This window comes from Manis pentadactyla, chromosome 3 (assembly GCF_030020395.1).
Source record: "Manis pentadactyla isolate mManPen7 chromosome 3, mManPen7.hap1, whole genome shotgun sequence".
Taxonomy (NCBI): domain Eukaryota; kingdom Metazoa; phylum Chordata; class Mammalia; order Pholidota; family Manidae; genus Manis; species Manis pentadactyla.
This window is the reverse complement of record NC_080021.1, coordinates 139,738,966-139,755,976: the sequence shown is the minus strand read 5'-3', so window position 1 is coordinate 139,755,976 and position 17,011 is coordinate 139,738,966. Positions and strand designations below refer to the sequence as shown.

The 17,011-nt window shown below is 44.7% G+C and overlaps 1 protein-coding gene across 2 annotated transcripts in view; it reads left to right on the top strand.

The window, feature by feature from the left end:
- The window catches only part of NTRK2 (neurotrophic receptor tyrosine kinase 2), a 307,599-nt gene that overhangs the window by 371 nt on the left and 290,217 nt on the right, over positions 1-17,011 (top strand). The window contains exons 2-4 of one of the 2 annotated variants that reach the window (XM_036923242.2): positions 457-546; positions 825-1,040; positions 1,522-2,092. In XM_036923242.2, the coding sequence (XP_036779137.1) occupies positions 1,881-2,092 (212 nt within the window). In that variant the 5' untranslated portion in view covers positions 457-546; positions 825-1,040; positions 1,522-1,880. Of the gene's footprint in view, positions 1-442; positions 547-824; positions 1,041-1,521; positions 2,093-17,011 lie in introns of those variants that run through there. The other variant, XM_036923248.2, reaches the window with a different exon arrangement.

Genomic DNA, 17,011 nt, shown 5'->3' with positions numbered 1-17,011 from the left:
GAAAATGACGCGGCGCCACACATCGGACAGGCCACGGCTGCTGCCGCGCATTTCGGGAACCCAACACGCGTCAGGCGCGCTCCCTTCCCCTCACATGTCTCTGTTTCCCAGGCGTGTGATGCCAGAAAAAGGCAGGAAAAAGACCCACTTAGAGAGCTAGAGTTACGTTTGGAGACTGCCCTCCCTTTTCAAAAGCACCAGTACCAACAGGAAGACCCTCCAAAACCACGGATCCCCAAATAGATGGCCCGGAATGGGGGCGGTTATCCTTAGTTACCAATGCCTAGCACGTTTTGGTGTTTACAATATTTATTTATTTTTAGGATAGCTCGTCCTCCCTTTTAGGCAGGATGGGAAAGGAGAACGCAGCGGGGAGGGAGAAGGGAGGGAGGATTCCTATAATAAGAATCAGCGCATTTTTCAGAGCTGAACCGAGCCCTGTTTCCATTTCAAAAGAGCAGACGGCCTCTGCTGCGATTGTAGAAGAGACCGCTGTGTGAACTAGGGACTGGGAGGCGTCGAGCGGCGGAACGGTCCATCTCAGAGGTACCTAGATCTAAATGCACGCACACGCGCGCGCGCGCGAGCACACACACACACACACACACACACACACACACAGGCACGCGTCTACGAGGCCAGGATGTGTGCGTGTGTGACCGTGTATGGACTCCCACATGCTGCTGCTGTCTGCTTCTGGCCAGTGGCACCGATGCCTCCCTCCTCCCCGCTCGCCCCCAGATTCCCCTCCCCTCCGCGTCGCTTTTGTCTGGAGGGTGTTATGGGTTTGTGTGTGTATGAGCGTGTGTGTTTTTGGATTTCAGACTAATTTTCTGGAGTTTCTGCCCCTGCTCTGCGTCAGCCTTCACGTCACTTCGCCAGCAGTAGCAGAGGCGGCGGCGGCGGCGGCGGCGGCTCCCGGAATTGGGCTGGAGCAGGAGCCTCGCTCGCTCCTCCGCTCGTGCTCTCGGCGCTCAGTGCCCAGCGGCAGGAGGAGCCTGGACCAGGCGCCGCCGGCGGGCGGGAGGCGCCGGAGCCGGGTGAGCAGCGCGAACAGTGCCCTCCGTCGTCTCGGCCCTCACTGTCCTCCTGGGGCGGTCGTGGCGGCTCCCCAGGTGGGACGCAACGCGCCACCTGCCCGCGCGCCCCCTGCGCCCAGCGGCCGTGGCGGAATTTGCAGCATCATTGGGGGCCCCGTCGCGGAGCCATCGCCGCCAGCAGTCCCAGCGTCCCCCTTTAAAGGGTCCTTCGCCTGGCCTGTGCCATGGATTCTTGCCTCTGGAATCCTTGCCTTATCTCCCCTCCCTCAACCTCGGGCTTGGAGAGAGGGTGGAGACCGTGGTGGCCCCGGCAGCGTCAGTGCCATCGAGGGGCAAGTTTATTTCTGGGGCCGGAGCTAGGATACTCATCCATCCACAGTCTCCCGGCTGGGGTCGGGGTGGGGGTGACGCGAGTGCGGAGGGAGAGTCCCCAATTCGTGGTGTGTGGAGTCGGGCGTTCAGTGTGTCTGTTTGTCCCCAGCCTCGAGGTACGTCCCGGATCCCAGCGCGCGTGTGGCAGGGAGTCTGCGTCCGAGAGAGTCCCGGCAGCGCCGCCGGCCGGTTCCCGGAGCTCCGGGCCATGCAGCGGCGGCCGCGGCGGAGCTCCGAGTGGCGGTAGCGCCCCCTGTGAGGCGGCGGGAGATGCCCCGGCCACTGTGAACGGCCGCCCGCCAGGCCACGCTCAGCCCGGGACACGCTTGGCGCTGCGCGCCCTCGACAAGCACCGAGTAGGGCGAGCGGCGAGCGCAGCAAAGGACGCCCAGCACGGACCAGGGAGGCCAGCCGGGGCAGCGCAGTGAACGTACTCAGCCTGACTCCGGCTGGCACTGGCGGCTAGGGATGTCGTCCTGGACGAGGTGGCATGGACCCGCCATGGCCCTGCTCTGGGGTTTCTGCTGGTTGGTTGTAGGCTTCTGGAGGGCTGCTCTCGCCTGTCCCACGTCCTGCAAATGCAGCGCCTCTCGGATCTGGTGTAGCGATCCTTTTCCCGGCATCGTGGCATTTCCGAGATTGGAGCCTAACAGTGCAGACCCTGAGAACATCACCGAAATGTGAGTTCCTGGTGCTCTTCCTCCTCCTCCTCCTCTCTCCCAGGCCCTAGGGCCAGGGCTGGCCAGGCGGTCTGTCCTGGGCATGAATGTTGTCTCAAGTGTGAGCAGAAGTCAGAGATGAGAGATGCTGGGCTGGGCCATCTGTCACTTACCTGGGTTACCTGTCTGTTTCACTGGCTGGAGGGTTGCTAATGAGGGAATAAGTGTGATAGTTTCTAGACTTAAATATATATGTCACTAATGTAAATATATCTATTTCTCGTGGGAAGGGATTTCATACTCATTTTATATTTCAAAGCCCTGCTGGGTGTGCTTTAGGTTTTCCTTACACAGTAACTCAGTTCCGGGCATTTTGGCTTCATAAGTGCTACCTGTATGTTGTGCTAGAAGTTCCAGTAATATTTACTAGAAAGAAGGTAAGATAATTAACTTTTGGAAATCTGTTGGAGGAGGTTAGAGCCTTCCCCTTAACGTCTTTCTCTGAGACTTGGAGTTCACCAATTTCCCTTTTCATTTGATAGAGTTTGCTTAGGAGATTGTATTCAGCGATGGCCTTGAAAATGATCTGTAAGAGGAGAAGTTCTGAGTGTAGAAATGCACTTGCTCAAAAGAGAAAATGTGATCGTGGGAAGCCTAAAAGCTTGGTCTGATTTAATTTGGACTTGACTTCCCAGAGATATCATTTTGAGACCATTTGGGTCATAAATCGTAATTGTCCATTGACTAATTTCCCAGGGCTAGGTTGGATGATAAAATGGTGTGTAGTGAGTGCTCTGATGAATGCTGCCTTTCACATGGGACTCCTATGTCCCTGCAAGTGTTTGCGCTTGTCCTGGTCTGATGGAGATGCAGAATTGTGTATTTCTGTCCTCTTCTGATGCCTTGTGACAAATACGTTACTAAGTAGGAATTCACCATCCCTGCATTTCCCTGCCACCTCTACTAGAGGGGTTTTGTTGGTCTCCTAGGGACTTTGCCATTGCATAAACATGCGATTTTGTTCATCTGTGCAAAGGTTTGTAAGGCAAAGTTTCCCCCGGTTGTTCTTACAGAGCTTGATACTAAGGTAGGCAGCTTTCAAAGTAGGGCTTGGGCTGTGGCCTTCCGGTTGGCGAATGCGCATGCATGTTTTCCTTCACAGAAAACGCACACTCTGCTTCTGCCAACGTAGTTGAGCGATCTAACCTGTTTTTGAATGTAAGTAAGAGGCCTTTTTTAGTCCTGATGTTTGTTCTGGTGATGCTGGTTTTGTAAGGTTTAGACAGAAAAGGAAATGATAACAGAACAGAGGGGAAACGTGCAGGCCTAGCAGAGCTGAGCTGTGCCGGGAGCAAGCAGCCAACTGTCAGGCTGGATCCAGGATGCTTGGGTCTCAGCCTTTTGGCAAGGTTGGCAGCAGGAAGGGCTGGAGAGGAAAGGTGGGTAAAGTCCCACCTGTGCTGGCCCTGGGGGTGGGGGTTAGTCCAGACTTTCCAGGCTGGTCAAAGTGTCTGTGGCCTTTCCTCAGACTCTGTGTCTTTTTCATGAGATGGGGTACTCAGCAGTCAGATGGAAGAAGCCATATGGAATTCAGAGCCTTTCAGACCATTTGGAGACCATGGGGAGTGTCTGTATACAGTCACATGTGGTTTTTAAATTCTGTGTTAGGTGATAGATCTATAAGCAAGGAGGAAATGAGGTAGGGCCCATCATTTCATTTTAACATTTTTTTTTCACGTTACTATTTTGAAGGCCATAATCAGAGATAAAGAAAGCAAGACTCTCTCAAGTTTAAGAAATATTATTTTAAACCCAGCGGTCTAAGCTGTGTGATGTATATGAAATCAGTAGATCTGAGCAGAGCTTTCTTATACCAGTTCTCAAAATTGCTGTTGTTATGTTTTTTTATATCTGATGGCAGCTTCCTATTTTCAGGCTTCTGAAAGCTGATTTAAAAAAAAAATCTTTACCAAAGCATTTATTAATGGTTATTCATTCAATATAATGACCCTCCTAATTTCTACTCTTTTTTTTTTTCTTTTGATTTGAGAATCCATTGAGCAAGAGAGAGAGAGGAGTGTAGGTTCAGGGTTCAGGGTGAAGGATTCAGGTAATAATGCTTGTCAGGCTAGTACAGGTGAGCTTTGGGAAAGAATAGGTTTCTCTGCTCTGTCCCTCAGCCTTGTTTGAGCTCAGCTAGTGGGGGCCACAGTGACTTTATCTACAAAATGTATCAAAATTCTTGTTTGGAAAGCACTTCGTGTAATTATTTTGAATTCTGCTGTTTCGGTATCAAAATGACATCAGTAGCTGAGCCTGTTTCACTCTCATCCGTGTATGGCACCATCTGTGGTCTTTTTCTTACATATTAATATTTGCTTGAACAGCTTTTAGATTCTTGGCCAGTGAATACCATCTACAGTTGGAACCAAATTACATGTTTTTTTTTTTTAACTTTGTTATTAGACCCAATGGTATTCCTAAAATAACCTATGTTAAAGTTCTGGTTTAATGGGGTTCAGCTAAAATCGCATGTTTCTGTTTTTTTTTTTAATGGGAATGATGTAAGTAAATAAACTATAATTAGAACTTGCTGAAGCAACAGTTTACTGTATCATTTAACAATGGCTTATCTGTTGATGTCTTTATATTGAGGGGAAAGTTACAATCACTGTGCCTTTGAGGGTTCAGAGAGAGCCCATGGTAGAACATTTTTAAGATATATGTACAGATTAATTAAGAGATAGGATGTTATGTTTTGCTTCTACATGCATATTGCAAGCCAAGCTGATGTTTTGTTTTCTGAGTCATTGTTTGTGCCTGTTTTATTAAAAAAATCTTCCTGTCACAGTACCTGTCTCCTACTCTACCTACTAGTGTGCTCTAGGTAGACCTATCTGTCTGTAGATATACATCACACCTGCCCAACATCACACTGCTGGTAAGTGCCAGCTTGTTATTTGGAGATGGTTATACCAGTGCTAATTTAAATTTAAAAGTAATACTATTGTCACATATAAATGGAATTCAAGAGTAAGGCCAGGGTTGTTGGAATTATGCAAACAGCCATTTAAATGTCTCCATTGTCTCAAGTGCCAGAATGCATTGCAAAGCCCAAGTTCTGTCTCACCCTAGTGGTAAAAGGCATGGTTAAAATAGGTCATGCTTTTTTTGTGGTCAAAATCACATAACATAAAATTTACCATCTTAACTATTTTTAAGCCTATTGTTGAGAAGTGTTAAGTCTATTCACTGGTGTGGAAAGGCATGCATTTTTATATGGCCTGTTTTGTGAAGATCCATAATGACCTATATTTTGAATTTCTTGGGTGATGTTCTCTGATGTAGGGGTAATATTTGGAGATAAGTCTAATATTTTTCCTCTTAGTACAACATGAATAGAATTTGCAGCTTCTGCTGCCAGTGTCATATATGTAGATTATTGTTGGCTTGGTAAAGTGGCTGTAATATTATGTCATTAATACTTTGATTTTGGCCTCTCTTCTTAGTAAGCTTTTCACTGCAATTAATTGTACTTAGAAAAATGAAGTCCTGTTATTCAGAAGGATTGAGTGAAAGGCATCAGATTTTATTGCACTGATATATACTTCTCAGCCCCTGCACTGGGGGTTCTAGAACTTTGGATCGTGCCTTCCATGCATTTAAGAATCACAGAATTAAGTTTTGAGTGTTGTTACATAAGACACTGGACTTTTTAATAAATAAGGTGGTCTAATTTACATCATTCATTATTTAGCACATCCTGCAAGCTAGAGTTGAAAACATGCTATCTTCATAGTGAAGATATGTACAGAATTCAGCTCAGGGCAGCCATCTAAAGTCTTCTTAGTTTCATATCTTCAGTTTCTGCATTAGGAGGTATTTATTACATTGGGTAAAACAATTGAAAAGTCTGTGACCCTTTTGACCCTATTTTTCCTCCACCTCCCCCTCTGCTTCACCTCTCATTGACTATACAGGAAGATGTGTTTGATTTTTTTTTTCTCCGAAAAGCGATATTTCCTTATGGGAATTCAGACTACTAGCGTTAAGAGAAGAGCCTGGATTATATGTTATTACAAGCAAGTAATGGGAAGTTGAGATAATGTGGTCATAGCTCCCCAGAGCTGAGTTTAGTTCTGTTTAAAATCTTTCACTGTTTCTATCCCATAAACCTCTGTGTCTGTTTTAATATTCCCTTGTAAAGACATTTTCTCAGCTGAAAAGTTGGCCTAACAGCTCAGAGTTGAGGTCTTTTTCTCTGTAGCAACATTCTGTATGATCTCTTTGACTATATCTAGGTTGCAGGAGTATAAGGCCTAGAGTTTTTGTTTAGCTTGGGAAGGGTAATTTCTTTCTTTTTTTTTTTTTCTTTTCCCTTTATTGCTTTCTTTTTCTTTTTTTTTTTTTGCCTTTAGGACAAAGTAAGTGCGTCTAGTTTTAACTCATTGCTTATCTTGCCTGATAGGGAAAGAAACACTATCAAACCATTCTAGAATACCATACCCTGACATTGTCCATCAGACCACTTTACCACTCCTTAGGGAGCTTCCTGTAGCCTCAAAAACTATAGGGTGGAAGGTGGCATTGAATCTTCTGCCCTTTGGAGCAATGACAGATTATTGGTTCCTACTGATGTTATAAACAAAAATGTTATAAATGTTATACACGTTTATAAAATCAATTGGATATTTTTTGGGAGAGATTATTTAGACAGGGAAAATTTTTTTCCTTGTTGGAGGTGTGTGAGAAAGAGAGAGAGAGAGGAAAAAAGTGAACCTTGGATTATGAATAGTTGATCGGTCATTTTCATAATTGACTTGGTCTCGCTAGTTTAAAGACATCCCTGTTCCCTCCCACTCAGGTGGCAAAGATCTGAGTCCTGCAGGGGCCTGATAATTTCAGCTCTACATTTGATCACTGATCGATCTCCATTAAAGAAGGCAAAGGTCCTACATAATCAGGGTGGCTTCTCACCACTTAGCTTTGCTCCCTGGGTTGTCCAAAGGACTGAGAAATCATAAATATTGATCTGGGAGATGAAGGAGGGAATGCTCAGGAATATTACAAACCTGAGAAGAACAGTAATGTGCAGAGCTACTAAGTTGATGTGTTTCAAAAGATCCATATCTTATAGAAAAGTGGCCTTGAAGCAGCCCCCTTACTGTCTCTGGGCCAGAGCTGGTCAGATGGCCAGATGTAAACCAAGGGCTTTGGATTCAGTGCTCAGACAAAGTTCTCCCAGCTCTGAAGTTCCCTTGAAGCTTCAGTTTTGGAGCTAATGGGGCTTATGCATCAGCTCTGACGGAAAAGGTGGTGTGGAGTGCACAGAGCCTGACAGTGTGAGAATCCGAGGGCCTTTGGTGGTATAATGTCATATGGGCATGTTTTCAATGTTTCCCCTGAATTCCCCAAACCCTGTTTTTGTAAATGTGAGCTGCTGATGTAAGATAGATGGTATGTTAGTGCTGGGCTGATGAATCCAAGGTGGAGGATTACTTAGAATCAGGACCAGAGAAGGAGCCTTTTATTTTACTCTGCTCCAAACCTCCTGCATAAACCAGAGGCAGGGAAGAGAGGTGCCCAAGGCCATGACTCATGGCAGACAACATGGGAGTTAAAGTGTACAGCTTAGAGAATAGAGTAAGAAACATTGTAGTAACTGAGGGTGGTGGTGACCGATGGTGGCTATACTTACTGTGCTGAGCATTTTGTAATGTATGTAATCGTTGAATCACTACACCTGAAACCAATATTCTATTATGTCTACTGTACTTCAATAAAAGGAAAGGATCTGAAAAACAACAACAAAAAAGACATCACAGGGACCTGGAGCTCTTTCTTCCAGCTTCTAAAGGAAGTGCCATGGCGGTTACATTAGGGCACCACCGCCCTGTTCTGTGTCCTTGGACTGAGCCTGACTCCAGCCTACCATTTGAGAAGCCTCAGAGGTGCGAAGACAAGCTTAGTCTGGCTAAGTCCATGCAAACCTGGCCCATCTCTGTTAGAGACAAAGCAATTAGAAAGAGCATGAGCTGCTGAAGCCAAGCAATGACCTTAGTCTCACATAGGAAGAAAAACCCGTTTTTTTGTTTAGTTTACTGTTTGTTGTTTTGTTTTGTTTTAATTCCAAGTCTTCCTCTTCTCTAAACAATTCATACCCGAAAGTCAGGCTGCAGTCAGGGGGCTGGATTTGGAGGGAGGCAGGGCAGAAGAGCAGGACGAAGGGTGCGGCCCCTGGAGTCTGTGGTGCAGTCAGTGGGGGAACCCCCAGCCCTCGGTACAAAGTCTGAAAGACCTGTGGCCGGAGAGTACTTATTCTTTCCTGCCTTCTTTGTCCCCCCCTGACTTCTCACTGCCCCAGGACTGATGGCTGAACTCAGTGAGCAAGCTCAAGGATTGTGGACTCACATCCAACATTCATTCTGCTACCATTCTGTGGCCTGCTCTGAGACATACCTCTGGTCTCACTCGGGGCTTCTCCCCAGGGACCTGGGAGCCACCTACAGACATCTGCTTGTTTAGGTTTAAAACCTCACTCTGAAGTCGGTGGGAAGGTCTGACAGCCTCAGAGGGACTGTCAGGTTGATTGGCTGGCCGGGGCTCTCTGGTTGAGTGGAGTGTAATTCAGGGTAGAGCTGCACTGAATGTCTGCCTCAGGGCTTTATCTCCTCAGGCCCACTTGCCCAAATTTGGCCTTGATAGGCAATTTTAGAAGTGTAGACATTCAGATAAATGCTCGCAAGGTAAACAGCATGGAAGTGGAAAGGAGGTGGATGGGGGATCACCTCACTTCTTTCCCCCTCTGTCATCATGTCCTCCTCTGCAAGGTTACTCTATTAGAAGATAGATGATGGAATATGACATCTTGTACAATGGAATTAAAATGTTAATGATCACACGCCATTGAGAGTCCCCCTTTTTATTGCAAATAAGGACCTATTGCTATTTAGTATCCCGCCCTTTGCTGTAATCTTCATATCCCAACAATTCTCTGGACATATACCAGAACTCTATGTCTGTGTGTACACTGTGTCTATGAATATATAAAATACATGCACAAAACTCCACTAGGTGTGGTCTTTAATTGAGGACCTTAATTTCAGACTTCCTTATCTTCTACTATAAAATTTTCCTAATAATTTAGGACTCATTTTTTTAACCCCCCCAGACTTTTGTTTTATTGAGATATAATTGACATATAAATCATATTAGTTTTGGGTGTACAACAGAACGATTCGTTATTTGTATATACTGCAGAATGATCACCACTGTAAGTCAGTAAGCATCTATCACGGCATGGAGTTACACCCGTCTCTCCTGTGATGAGAACCCAGGTGGTCTACTCTCTTAGCGAGTTTCAAAAATGCAGTATGGTACCAACCACAGTCCCATGTGTGCACTGCATCCTCACCCAGACTTTCAGTTTCGCTTTAATCATTCTGGGTTCTGTCCATGAGGCCCTGCCGGGAGGTCTCAGTGAGTGACGGGAAGGTTAGTGCTTTGACCCCACTAGCCATCCTGGTTACTCAGAGACCCATTGTATCTTCTTCTTTGATCAGTTTTCAATGTAAACAATAATATTATATTCTCAGGAATTTTTGAACAATTCTGTCATAGAATTTTAAACCAAGAGATAACTAGAAATTTGGCTTTTCACCTCTGACTATAGAGCAATCTAAAAAGATAGGCTCTTCTAAACTCTAATTACTGTCTCAAAAGTTGTCTATTTCATGTGCCCCAGAGGCCCCTGCTATGGGGTGGCGGAGGGGCCTGTGCCCGAAGCCTCTGACCCTTCTCTCTGTGGGGCAACTTGCTTCCATTCCTTGGCCTTGGCCTCCTCATCTGTGCAATGAATGTGCAGGGCTGGGCAGTGCTGGGCCGGAGTGCTTGACATGATGGCCTCTGGCAAGATGTGATAAAACAGGTGCTTGTGTCCAAAAAGCCCAACCAGACGGACCCCACAACCAGAGAGCCCTGCTGCTGCCTCCCCAGCCTCAGAATATTCTGGGAGAGTTTGCTCCTGGCCTCGTTTCCTTGCTCCCGGGTTGGCCTTTTCTCTTTGGGACTCCTGTCTCCTTCCTGTTTCTGGTGGTGTTTCTTATCCCTCCCCACTGTCCCCAGTGCACGTACGCATGCACGCACACGCACGCGCACACACACACATAGGGACCAACGCTGTTCCCACTGACCCGGGCCTGATGAGGCTACACAGCCTTGGAGGTGGGACATACAGGAACCTGGCGTAGTGGAAAGGGGCCCTACATGGCGGGGGAAGGGCAGGATGTGGGAATTATATTTGCCTGTTACAGTGTCAGAATGTGGGGTCCTGGGCGAACCAGTGAATCTCACCAGCCTTAGTTTCCGTATCTTGAAACTGGAGATGAGGACTTGGATGGATGCTAATCCAGGGAGGCTCTGTGGCTTTTAATCAGTCAGCCATGGGCGCAAGTTTCCCTTTCTGTTCTGGAATTCACCCCTGCTCCTCCCCACTACCTTATGTACTTCAGAATTGGTGTCAAGTGATCCACATGTTTCTCTACCCTTCTGTCGCTTCTTTTTGCCTCATTCCTCACTCCCTCATTGAAGTATTCTTTTCCTTTGGCCCCAAGGTCACTGCACTTCCCTGTTTTCTCCCTTCCCTCCAGCTGCTACTTGTGGGCTCCCTTTTCTCTGTCTCCCCTAAAAGTTGATGTCCCTTAAGCTTCTGTCTGGGGGCTGCTTCTCTTCCTGGGCGGTGTCACCAGCAGCTATGATTCTGTTGCCTTCTGCATGCTAACACTGTCCTGGTCTATGTCCCCGTCAGCTGTCAGAGATGACCTCTGGGCTTAGAGGCCCGACTGTCTACCTAACATCCATCTTAGATATGTCCTAGTGTGTCACTCTCAACATTTCCAAATTAAACTCAACATCACTGCCCCAAGCACGTCTCCAGCATTCCCTATCTTAATGGATGGTACCACTATCCATACAGGAATACATGTCAGAGACCTGGGCTCCTCCCTCTCTCTAATCCCTATATTCATTCAACTGTCATGTTTTGCCAATTCATTTTCCTATATTCCTCAATTTCTTAAATTTGTCCGGTTGTTTCTATCTCTGCTGCCCACATTCATTCATTCAATTACTGTTTCTTTCAACAATAGTCACTGGGGTCTACTCTGTGTCATGGCTGGGGTATGGTAGTGAGCAAGACTGACCTGGTCTCTTCTTACCAAGCTTGCAGTCTGGGAGGCGAAATGAACATCAAGCAAAAACTTACATAAACAAAAATCCATCCCATTATCATTTTTCCTAAAATGCTACACCACCTACCTGACATCCTCAACTTGGTCTGTTTCCTCTCTACCCTCAGCCATGCTGTGCTGAAGTGGGCTTTCTAAAATGCTGATCTCAGCCTGTCACTGCATCTAATTGCTCCGGGGCTCCCCATGTCTCTTAAGTTCAAAGTTGTTTAAAAATTATTTTTTAATTTATTAAAAAAATCAAATTGTCATTATATCGGTCTTTAATAAGGCATAAACTATCTCATGGACCAACTACACAGATGAACGTTGTAGCTGCTTTTCTACACCAGCAGATCCATAAAGGAGAACAAATGGTAACTGGAAGCTTGCTTGGTGAGCTTGGAATTAGAGCAAGGGCTACTTAATTCTGCATTTAAAATGTTAAATGGCATTAAGCTAGGCTTGCCTGAGGGATCCATCTCCATAATGAGAGCGCCTTCACAAAGGGAATGCAGAACTTGAAGTACTTTGGCCCAGATTGTGTCCCCTGGATGGACACTCCTTTTCCTCTCCTTCATCCACTGCCCAGCACCAATCCTGATTGACACATTCTTTCTTTGGGAAGGTTAATACCTTTAGCCAAGTCTTGCTCAAGCCTGAGAGCCTTTCAGATTCTTTAAAGTGATTTTGCACATCTTTTCTCTGAAACTCATTACTTTTACTATATGGAATTTCATTAGTGATTAGCTTCTTTTTTTTAAAGTAATGTTTGAATGTGATAAGAAATGCAAACAGTACAAAGGAGTGTATCATGAAAACTCTCCCTGCCTCACGGACTCCAAACCTCCAATCCTTCAGCCCTCCTCTGCTTCCAGAAATAGTCTGCTCACATACATGAGCGCATGTATATGGCTTTTTTATTTGCACACAGATGAGGACATGCTATACCCTTCCTTCTACCTCTTGGTGTTCTTTTATGTAACACTGATCCTAAAAGTGTTTCTATTTCAGCATATGTATACATCCTCATTTTTCACAGCCACCCCGCAATCCGTTGAATGAATGGACTATACTTTAACCAGCCCTCTTTTTGAGCAACATTGTGTTCAAGTTCTTGCATACCTGCATGATTTTATCTATAGAAAAAGTTCCTAGAATTTTGAATTGCAGGGACATTTGCAAGACATTTGTGATTTTTGTAATTTTGGTAGATATTGCCAAGTTGTCTTGCAAAGATTTCATGTCAATTTATTCTCCCACCAACACTGGAAGTGCCTGTTTTTTCAACAGCGAAGCCAGCACTATTTGTTGTCAGACCTTTTGACCTTTGTCAGTCACATTCCTGGGAAATAACATTTACCATTGTTTTGTTTTATAATTCTATAATGATGATCCAAGTTGCAGGTCTTTATATGTATGTAAGGCATTTGTATTTCTTTTTCAGTGAACTTTGTTGTCATTATCTCAGCTATTTTCTTTTTCTATTAGGTTAGAGATCTTTTCAAAAACTTGATGCATAAAATCTGTTCAGTAAAAAGAAATTTTATATTTTCTTAATGCTGTGCTTGGCTTCTGATGTTGATTATGGTTTTTCTTTTTTTGGTAACAAAATTAATTTTTTTGTGGTAAAATTTATTATTTCCTTTATGGCTTCTATGTCGTAAATGTGGTTAAGAAGAAGCTTCCCGTCTTTAAGAGTATAAAATAAGTTTCCTATTTTTTCTTCTACATCTTTTACTATTTCTTGCTTCTATATTAATACTTTTCTCCATCTGGATTTTTAAAATATAAGGAGTGAGGAAGCAAAGAAAAATGTTCCATTTTTTTTTTTCAATGTAGCTAATCAGTCAGTCAGGTCTCTTGACACCATTGATTGTTTCATTCTGTCTTTCCCTCACTAATATAAACGCAATCTGGTTATATATGAAGATCGCCTTTGTATTTGGACTTATGTGAGATCAATCCTATCCTGTTAATTAGTCTGTCTATTTACATGCTAGCACAACATATTTTATCTCCTAAAGCTTCATATTAATGTTTTCCCTTTACTTGAAGTATTAGTTGAACCCAGCCTCTTCTTTCAGACTTTTCAGAGTTATTCTTACATGAGAATTTTTCCATATGAATTTTAGCAATTGGTTATCTAGCTCCCCCCCACATTATATTGGGGTTTTAAATTACATTTACATATTTAACAACTTTTAACGTGTCTAAAGGCCCTCCATCCTCAAATTCAAACCTCTAACCTCATTTCTTACTTTCTCTTTTCTTCAAAGAAATGATATAGCCGCTCTGGGCTTTTAGTTCTGCTCCTGAGCTCTCTGCTCACTGAGCTCCCTGGCGTCACGTTGTCTGTCCTCTGCCTGGAACACTGTTTCCCTGCCTTCTGTCTCTGGCTAACTTCCTCTGCCTCCCCAACTCTGGACTCTGTGTCTCCACCTTGTGCTCTTACGGCCCCTGTGTCCCAGCATCAGTCATGGAGCCCCATAAAGGCATGCCTGGCTACCTGTTGGTGCACACCACTAGAATATAAACCATATGAAGGCAGGGCCCTTGTGGGTCTCCCTTACTGCTCTTTGCTGGTGCCCAGCACAGTGCCCTAGACCCCCACATGGCACACATATGCAGGGATATACGTGCGCGTGCACTCTTTTACAAATCTATCACTTAGAACTCCAAATAAGAGTGTTTATTAGTTGTTTGGGCCATCAATATGTAAATTTCTAGACATGACTTTTACAAAGTCATCAGGTTAAGATGTTTGTTTAAATAAATAACCTTCATGGAATTAAATAGCACCATGTTGGCCTATGCACACTAAGAAACCCATTCATTGTAGAGACATAGCATAGCTGAGAAGAAAGAAGGGCAAAGCTTTGATGAGCCAGGCTGATTACATGTCCAACAGGAATGGGAGACAGGACAGAAGACAGGTGTACACAGGCCCGCTCAACAACAGAGGGCAATCTGGGGGAAAGGAATCATCCCAGGGATGTCTGATCTCCAGCAAGCAAACAGGTCTCATGAGAAATTGGTGCCTTTTCTGTTGTGTAATAGCTAATAATGGCTATCCCTGAGGGTCAACTGCAGTTTTCTCTGTGACTGCATTTATGGTGCTTCACTTAAAAAGCAATTGTGGTGTGAGATTTCAGATGTGATTTATCTCTCTTGTAGTATGGATGGTAGGGACTGTTCATTTTTCTTGAGCTGTAGACATCAGGAGTATAAGAAGATAGGGTGTCAGGTCCCATTTGTTGTACCATCTGACACATACACTTCTGTGCCTTGGCAATCAAAAGATGCACTGGGCTGATCCTGGGCGTGTTTCATGGGGCTTCCTTTGCATTTATAATAATTAACGCTATCACGCATCTTAGAAATTTTGATAGTTGTTTTCAAAACTGATCATAAAACAACTGATAGACATATGAGATTGCAAGCCTTTTAAAAATAGAATGGGAAAGTATATAGGTGAACAGATTGTGTTGAATAATCCAAAAAGATAATTCTCCCTTGAGATAAATAACATCCAGTTATTTATGTTTGCACGATATGCATACAAATGAAAATAGTTTCAACTCCATGTGTATTTTGAAAGTTAATTTTTAAAAAAGAATGGGCATTATGGAGCCAGCATATAATGTATTAACTCTGTCAAGAAAAGTCTCGATTTTGGTTGTCATTGGCTCTCATGGTTAAGCCTGGGAGACCCTCGGTTAACTCCCTTTCCTCATGATTTATTCTTTCAGAGAATTGCTCTCTCACCAATAAAAAGTGTCCTCTGGAGTTTAACTGTCTGGCACCTTGAGGGCGCTATTGAGCCTTTTATTCACCCCAACCTACCCTAGAATCCACTCTGTCATTCCTCTCTTTGCATTGTATTTTATATCTATACATTGTAGTTCAAAGGGCAATAGATATTCTATTGACAAAGTCATCTTTTTCCACGGGTAGCTGCAATGGAGGAGAGGAATTGACTATTTATACATGCATTGACTATTACTCTATTGCTGTATTGATTGTCTGATCATTCATGTGGTTAGTTGGTCAATCAACAAATATGTTTTTAACATGTCCTCTCACCAGGCACTTTTCTGGGTCCTGGGTAACAAAACAGAGGCCAGCTCTTACCATTTATGGGGTCTGTTGAAGGGCACTAATAGAGATGCCCAGCCAGATCACTCCCACCTTCTCTCTGGAAGCTGTGTGGATAGTCTAGCCTGTGAGTCCCAACTCCATCAACACTACTGTAGGCAGCAGCCTAGGAATTTCCCTTCCTTCACTGCTGAGCATACAGGTGTGCACATCGATAGCATGGCACAATGTCAGGAGGACAGACCCATGGAAAAGGCCTTGGAGTGACTCAGGGTCTTTGGGAAGGGAATTCCGGAATCCTACTAAGCTGAAAGGGAAGGTGTAATTTCTAGTAGGAGTGTCGTGTTGACCCTATCAATGCCTTGCCTGTAAGGAGGAACTTGGCTGAAGGAGCCCTAAAGTGAGGGTCTCCAGTGTGCCTGGAGCCGTTGCCAGAAATAAAAGCACAAGAGAAAGGCTGTTTGGGCCTCCACCTTGTGGATGTGGCCCTGTAGCATGGTGGTTCTGAGCTCTGATAATGCCCTGGAATGGAGGGAGTTCAGGGTGTATGCCATGGGCATGTGCAGTGGGGTGACCAGGCTATGGGGCTGCTCCTCCCAGTGCAGTGCTCCTGCCCTGTCTCTTCAAGGGACTTCTCAAGCATGGGGTCCATGCTTCCAGCAAGGACAGAATGTGCAGGATTCCTCTCCAACTCAGAGTCCGAGCGTTGTGCTGCCACAGACACCCATAGACCCGCAGAGCACAGATCTGTCTCCAGCAATTGATGGGGATTGTTAAACATCAGTAGCTACCAGCTTCTACTTTCTCTATTTCCTGTGCAGATTTTATAGTGTCCCTGAAAGTTCTAGGTCTGAATGGCAGTATTTTCAGAATCAACTCATTATGATCAAATACTTTCTTTTTTTACTGGCAACCTATGAGGATCCAAGGATTGTGAAAACTGTGCTTAAAAAGTTCCTTTCCTCATTAATTTTTTTCTCCAAATTGAAAAATCATTGAATGTGGCAATGGCTGTGTATAGGTAGATTGACAAATTAGTTTTCCTTTTCTTTGGGAGCTTGTGTCGGGGGGTGATACAGGTTGTGAGTCAGGCTTGCTTGGTGGGTTGAGCTCACTATGAAGTCAGTCTGGTACTTTGGACTAGTTCATAAAGCTCAGTTTTCCCGTCTGTAAAAGGGGACAATAATAGAACCTTCCTCAGTGGGATTCTGTGAAGTTAAAATGAGTTGATGCCTGTAAAATGTTCAGACCACTGCCAGACACATAGTAAGAGCTCAGCTGCTAGTTTTTGGGTTGTAAGACTTTCCTCAGTTGTGTTTTAAAGGAAGAGGAGACTCCTTGGGGCTGGAGGCAGTTGCAAAAGCAGAATCTGCCAGGGGCATGGCCCTGGGCAGGTACTGGGGTTAAGAGAACAGATGTCAAAGGGTGTTGGTTCGCTTTTTTACAACAGCTGCATGATCTTCTACTTGGTTTGCCTGTTAGTGAAACCTGGCATGCTTGGCTGATTCAGGACATTGATCATTTGTGTGCTGGCCAATTAGGGGTTTGATTTAGCCACTATTATTCAGGTCATGGTCTTTGTTCAGCAACTTTGTTTTATTCCATAGTGTTGGTCAGT